This window comes from Henckelia pumila, chromosome 4 (genome assembly GCF_033568475.1).
Source record: "Henckelia pumila isolate YLH828 chromosome 4, ASM3356847v2, whole genome shotgun sequence".
NCBI lineage: Eukaryota > Viridiplantae > Streptophyta > Magnoliopsida > Lamiales > Gesneriaceae > Henckelia > Henckelia pumila.
In genome coordinates, this window is record NC_133123.1 from 106,093,226 (window position 1) to 106,100,423 (window position 7,198).

The following is a 7,198-nucleotide window of genomic DNA, read 5'->3' on the forward strand; positions in this document are numbered from 1 at the left end:
GTACAACATATTCATCATACTCAAAACCAAGCAAGCATTACATAGGACTCAAAACATTCAAGTACATTCATCAAGAGTGTAAATTGCATTCACTGTCCAAAGACAAAACAAAAAGATCACGAAATCCACTACCCTTTTAAATATTCATGATTCAATTTTTTTTTTCAAAAAAAAAATATAAAAAAAAAAAAACAAGAACTTCTATTGTGAATGCAATTGGTGGTAATACGAAAATGTCCCACACTGGCCTGACTGTACTGTGTCGCCATGCAAAGAATGGCAATCAATTCCAGCAATTATCAAATGCAGCCGATACGATGGCCTGAGAGAACTCCGGGAAACTGATCCGGCCGTCGCCGTCCGTATCCGCCTCCCGGATCATACCCGTCAGCTCCTCCGCGGTCAACGCGTGGCCGAGCTTGGCCATCGAGTGGGCCAGCTCCGCCGCCGTGATATACCCGTTTCCGTCTCTGTCAAACATCTTGAACAGATGCTTCAATTGATCCTCCGTGTACGGAGACTTCGCCGGCAGGAGCTCCGGCGCCACCAGGGCCACGAACTCCGAGAACTCCACCAACCCGTTGCTGTTCCTGTCCGCTTTCTGAATCAAAGAATCGAGCTGATCCGGGCTCGGCTTCAAGCCGAGAGATCGAAGGAGCGAGCCCAGCTCCAGTTCCGTCAAGCTCCCATCGTTGTTTCTGTCGAACGATCGGAAAATCTCACGGAGCTGGGCCAATTGCTCGTCGTCTAACTTCCCCGCCGTCTCTTTACCGCTCATAATTAATGCCCTCTATTCAAATTTGAACCCAAATCTCTGATTTCTTAATTTCCAGGAAAAGGTGTGATGATTTAGCCGCTGATCGTCAGAATAAAAAAAAAAAATTCAAGAATGGAGTGATTTCTGTTGGGTTTTTAATGGGGAGAGAGCTAATCAATCGGATCTCATTGAGCAATTCTTTTGGTTTCAGAGAAAAAATGGAATGCACATTAATTTTTAATTGTCTGTATGTGTGTTGAGGACAGGTAGTAGGTGTAAATTACTTATTAATTTCTCCCAATATAGATATAAATCAATTTGTGGTAAATTTTGTTGAAAAGCGTGCAAGACATGAAGACATGAAACGAAAACATATTATTCAAATGTTACATTTGGACTCTGTAGTCTGATCAAATATCAACCATTAGATTATCAACATATATATATCAATTTTCATAAAAATATAAGGGTCTCATGTGATCTAATGATATTGAAATAGGAAAAGAAATACTCTTGATGTAGTATAGACTAACCCACGAAAAGAATTCACATAAGTAGTATTTGAGAGAGCTTCTAGGAAACACTTCTCAGCTTTTCTTTCACCGTATACAACTTTGAACGAGTTAATCCAACGATGTACAGAAAAATTTAACAAATTTACAGTGTCGGCTCCAAGGGGAGGCGGCCTAGGCGGCTGCCTAGGTCCTCCCCTTGCGGGGGCCTCAATTTTTTGTAAGTATTATTTTTTTATATATTTAAAATATTACGTGAATATATTTATTTTATTTAAAATTTGAAATCGTGATCAATTTTTTGTACTTTTTTCTATCATTTATTTAGTAAAAAAATATCTCTTTCTATTTAAATAATTTTTTTTCGTTAAATTGATCACTCAAATGAGTTAGGTTATTAAAATTGGGCAAATCATCTTTTGTTTATTTATTGAATGAGATTTATTTTTGTCTACTTTTGTACTGCAGTTGATTTTTTTAATTGATTTAATTTTTGGTTTCCATATACTAGAATCTTGTAATTTGCTTATTCAACAATTAGACTGATTTTTACTTAATTATATTATAATTATTCTTTGTTTAAGTTACTATTTAAATTATAATTTATATTTTTGTCAGATTTTTTGTGACGTATATATTATTTATGCTTCCTTAATTTGGAGATTCTTATTCTATTTGTATTATGTATTAATTCATCTCTGACTAATGAGATTTGAGAATTCATCGAGTTCTTTTTTAGTTTTAGTTTTATTTTTTATATTTCGATTCAATTGTTTATGTTATTATTTTTGGTTACAAAATTTGATTTTGATTTTTAGATGAAGTGATTGTATCGATATATAATTTAAAAAAATTATATAGCTCTTTTCCCTGAATATTTTTCTAGGTCATCTAATATTTTGGAGACGGCTGCAAATTTAGGTAGTGTTTGAGAGAGCTTCTAGGAACCACTTCTCAACTTTTCTTTCACAATTTTGTAAAGGAAAAGTTTAGAAGTGCTTCCTAAAAGCTCTCTCAAACACTACCTTAGTACTGGCTGCAAGGATATTCCCAGCAATGAGAAAGGAGAATCTCATATCTAAATTGTGAAAGAAAAGTTGAGAAATACTTCTTAGAAGCTTTTTCAAACACTACCATGAAATGTAGGAATTTTTGGAGCATTATTCCTTTGATTTTTTTTTATATATTAAATAAGTTATATATAAATTGTTTAGCACAAACTTTTAGTGGTGTGTTTGCAGGACATATGATGCGTAAAACATGATAAAATTAAAATATCTAACTTTGAATCAACGATTAACGATCCAGCTGGTTCAATCATTCGTTTTAATCTTTTCGACTAAGCGTCAAAAACTGAGAAATTGACTGTGAAAGTGCAGAAAATGGATCTGAAATATTTAGTAATGACAGTTTAATTTAACCTCGCAATTATGAATAATATTTACAATAAAAAGAAGTAAAATAAATTGCTGGCAATTGCAATTGAAAGGAGCTACAAAATATGAGCAGAAAATAAAGCTGAAAGACTAGTTTGAAATCTGGAGAAATTCGCTTGCAATTTCTTAGGGCACCCGCATTGGTCTCCATTAATCCACATTATTTCACCTTTCACATCCTCAAAAAGCGTGGGGCCCACATGCCAGATACTCATCATATTAACGATTTCTCATTATTAATACACACCCACATCCATTTAATAGCAACACTCATTATTTATGGGTCCCACTATCCACTACATAATATTTTATATTAAAGAAATATATTTTTAATTTTTTAATTGGTAATTTAATTGTTTTTTGAAATAATATTTAAATAAATTTAAAATTATGAAAGTGTCGTTAGAAAAATATTTAAGTAGAAATATTTAAAAATAACAAATGATGATAGAGGGAGCTAAAAAACCCAAACGGCTATTTCCAACATTTTTTAGTTATTATTATTTATTTTTAATTTTAATAAAAAGGGAAGAATGGAGGTGGAAAATCTGGATCCCATGTCCACACGCTCCTTGTGTTTGCCGCGTGCTTCCACGCGGCCCGTGGTTATAATTATTTTTTTTTCCAAATAACGGGATTAAAAAGATTGAATTTGTGGGCTGATGTGATAACTCAGATTAATAATCAATGCACCCACATTGGTGCAATAATAGGTGTTAATAATCACCTATTAATGCATCAATGTGGGTGCTCTAAAGAATATGGAGAGCTTTCTATAATGTTGAATGTTGAATTGTTGATCCATCATGCATTCATGCTTGATATGTCTCTTTCTTCCCTTTGTATCTGACTTTCCCTAAAAGCCACTTCTCCACAATGTCAGCATTTTGATCAGGGGCGGATTCAAGGGGTGGCAGGCCTAGGCCCTCAGCCCAACTAGATAGTTATACTATATATATATAAATTTATGTCTAGCCCAAATTAAAAATAGTCCAGCCCAAATATAATTTTTATTTTTTTTATGACTTCCGCAGAACAAAAACAAAGATCTTTCTCTACTTTGGGGTAATTTGGTTCTTTCTTTCAAAATTGCGAGTCTGCGAGACATAAGACGAGAAGAGATCAAGAGGGGTTTCGATTTTTGAGAAGCTAAAGCCGTTGAAGCTCTCGGTTTTGATTTCTTATATTTAGGAATCAAATGAATGGCAAGCTATCGATTCATAAAACAGAGAACAATTTTGATTTTAGTTTGATAATGATTTGTGGGAGAGTTTCTGTTTATTATATTCTTGGATATTATATGTTAGTGGTCTTTCAAATTTCAATGTTCAACTTTGTAGGGACTAGGGATTGAATTTTTGTTTTTATTAGAATAATGAAAGGCAAAAAATGAGGGGATTGAAATTATTGAATTGGTGGGGGCGTGGGGCACGGGTCAGTCAAAAGAAAAAAATGGTTTCTAATTCTCGATTTCTTTGTATTAATGGTTGTTGGTTTTCTGAGATTAAAATCTTTAGCCGATTCCTAATACAAATAAAAATGTGTATTTAAATTAAAATATGTTGCTACTTGCTAATTTTATTTGCTGCTAATGTGATGAAAATTTGTAGAAATTAGAATTATTTGTGTATAGTTATATAATATTTACATAATTATCAAACTTTTGGGTATTTATATAGTTATTTTGTAATTTATATATCCTATGAATTTTCTTTATGCATTGAATTTTGAAAAAAATTAGCCACCCCTTATTTATTTTCTGGCTCTGCTCCTGATTTTTACCATGTCCACGGGTCACTTTCTATTTATAGACAACGATCGGAACTGCCGATCCTACGTTCGGATCTTCGGATCGGATTTCTAAGCTTTCGATCATTATCCATTGAATGTGTGTCCCTGTTGGACAACACACTCCTACCGATAGAGTTCGGACCTTCCGAACTGGTGTCTAGAACCAAAAACCGATGACGTGAGCTAACAACACTCAGTATGAAAGTATGAGTATACAGATGCTATGAATGAAAATGCAAATAAACAGGTACCGAAAACCTATCACGGTAGAAAACACTGCTCAATCAAGTGACGTCATGGTATGTAGTACGGTGGACCGTTGCATCAGGAGGTGGCTCCCATACCAAAAATAAAACGTGGAAATAGGACCTGACCATGTAATCCAATGGGTCCAACCATCCACTCAATAACTTGGGGCTAAACGACCCCACTATTGGTAATATCAAGGTACATGCTCAATATGATAATGCATGAAGTATAATAATCATGACATAATATATATGTGCATAAGCCATGACATTGGAGCAATTTTTGCACTTATATTTTATATGATTTGATTTGTCTTTTGTTATATATCGAGCAATATTATACATTTTTCTTGTTGTTATTTTTGTTTGCAGGAATTGGAGTGATGACTATTTTATTTGAATTAAAGGAGTAAGAAATGTGCAAAAAACGGGGGAAGAAAAGAGCGCAAATTAGTAAATAAAAGTGCACAGATCAGCGCCCCAGCGCCTAATTTTAAGCGCTCCAGTGCCAGTAAAGTTTGAGTTATAGCGCCCCAGCACCGTGTATGTAGTGCTCCAGCGCTATACATCCATACGAGAAAAAAAAATAAAAAATATGAAGGTCGAGCGCTCCAGCGCTGCGCTGTATCAAATTATGGAAACTTTTTAGGCGGATTTTTAAGGAGATTTCTTGACTTAATTGTGGCATTCTCAGGGTTAGCAACAACTTTTGGAGAGAGGACGACGGCTTGAAGGTTTTTGGGAGCGCACAAGAACCAAATAATTTGGTACGAAGGCGGAAGACGACGACATCCGACGACGGAGAAGCTTATTCTAACTTCGTTCTTGATTAACTTTGATACTCTATTTTTAGTTTGATTCAAGTTAGGAAGAACATGTTTATTTTATTGCTTAAATTCATTATGAACTAATTTTTTAGTCTAGAGGTAGAAAGATCTTGACTTGAAACCATGATTTGGATATTTTGATTTATATATTTGAATTCTTCTTTTAGTTTATTTGTTTTTTCTTGATTTTAATGATTTCAATTTACTGGTCATAGATTGAATGATTTATTGTTTGGAATCTATCACTCGAGAGAGGGGATTTTGAATACGACATAGAAAAATACATCTTTGGTGTTTATATTATTCGAGAGACATATAACTCCATAGAAGTCGTCAGAAGAATCACAACACTATTTACCAAATTTAATAGTTGAACTTAGATAGAAATATTGAGTTTACTATTTGATACAAATTTCTGCTTAACACTTGAGAAAGGGAGTAAAAAATAATAAGAATTCTTTGCTAATGAACTAGAAGAATTTGTAATTAAGAAATCATAAGAAATAAATTATGGTGGATAGTCAAGTGAAGTTGAACCTCTAGAATTCATCTCTTATTGAATTTTTGTCTTGTGAACTTGTCGTTAACAAATTTTATTTATTGCAAATTTTAGTTATTTAAACTCAAACCATATTCGTAGCTCTAAATAAGGTTAAGATTTTATTAGTTGCAAATATTTAATATAATATCATTTCATTCGTTCTCTGTGGGATCGAATTGGACTCATTTTCTGTATTAAAACTTGACACCGTACGCTTGCGAGCAAAAAATACGCAACAAATTTTTAGCGCCGATGCCGGAGAATGAATTTTATTTGATTTATATTAAATTGCGCTAATTAGTCTTAATTTTGATTTATAGCATTTATTTTATTTTATTAATTCTAATTTTAAATTTTTATCCTCTGTTTAATCTGTTTATGCGAAAAATCCAAAGTTACGAATCACTACTCTTTGATTCGAAAATCGAGAAAACTGCGAAAGTCTTGAGAAAAGCTAAAAGAGAATAGTTGAAAAAAATGGCTGAAGGGAGAGAAAGTGAAACGACCCTACTTCTACTTTAAATTAAACTAAATAAAAATACGGATTTTCAAAAAAAAAATCAAAATATTAAAAATTTCGACTTGACCTCTCTGTTTATATTATAACCAACCTGTCTCAGACAGCAACCAAAATAAAATAAAAAAAATAGACGACTGAAGACACAAGTAACTAGACCGAGACAAGAACGAGACCCAAGAGAGAGGTTCGACATATCAAATATCCACAAGATTAGAAATCTAATGTTTACATGCCCAAAATCAATTCTATCAAAACATTACATATGCATTTGTCAAATAAGCAAAATAAATGCTTTTTAACATAAAAATTCGAGTAACTATGCGAAAGACGAGCATAGGTCGGAGGGATGTGCCGTGTCCACATCGCAGTCCACTCGATAGTCTTGCCCCTCGATCTCAATGAAATACACCTCACCTGAAAACAATAAGTGTAGTGAGTCTAAAAGACTCAGCAAGAATATGGGGGGGGGGGGGGGATAACGAGTACTAAATATACATGCACACGCAAGATTAAAAATAGCTTGTAGTGAAAATATTTTTGTGCCCTTAATTTAAACAAATGATTCC

At 33.5% G+C, this 7,198-nt stretch overlaps 1 protein-coding gene across 1 annotated transcript; it reads right to left on the reverse strand.

Annotated features, from left to right (window-relative positions):
* LOC140866580 (probable calcium-binding protein CML18) lies at positions 1–1,015 on the reverse strand. The gene has a single exon (XM_073271608.1). The coding sequence runs from the start codon at positions 776–778 to the stop codon at positions 284–286; it is 495 nt and encodes a 164-aa protein (XP_073127709.1). The 5' UTR covers positions 779–1,015; the 3' UTR covers positions 1–283.
* Positions 1,016–7,198: the final 6,183 nt, after the last annotated feature.

Coding starts and splice junctions, on each gene's coding strand:
- LOC140866580 (XM_073271608.1), bottom strand. CDS start 778: ATGAGCGGTAAAGAGACGGCGGGGAAGTTAGACGACGAGCAATTGGCC.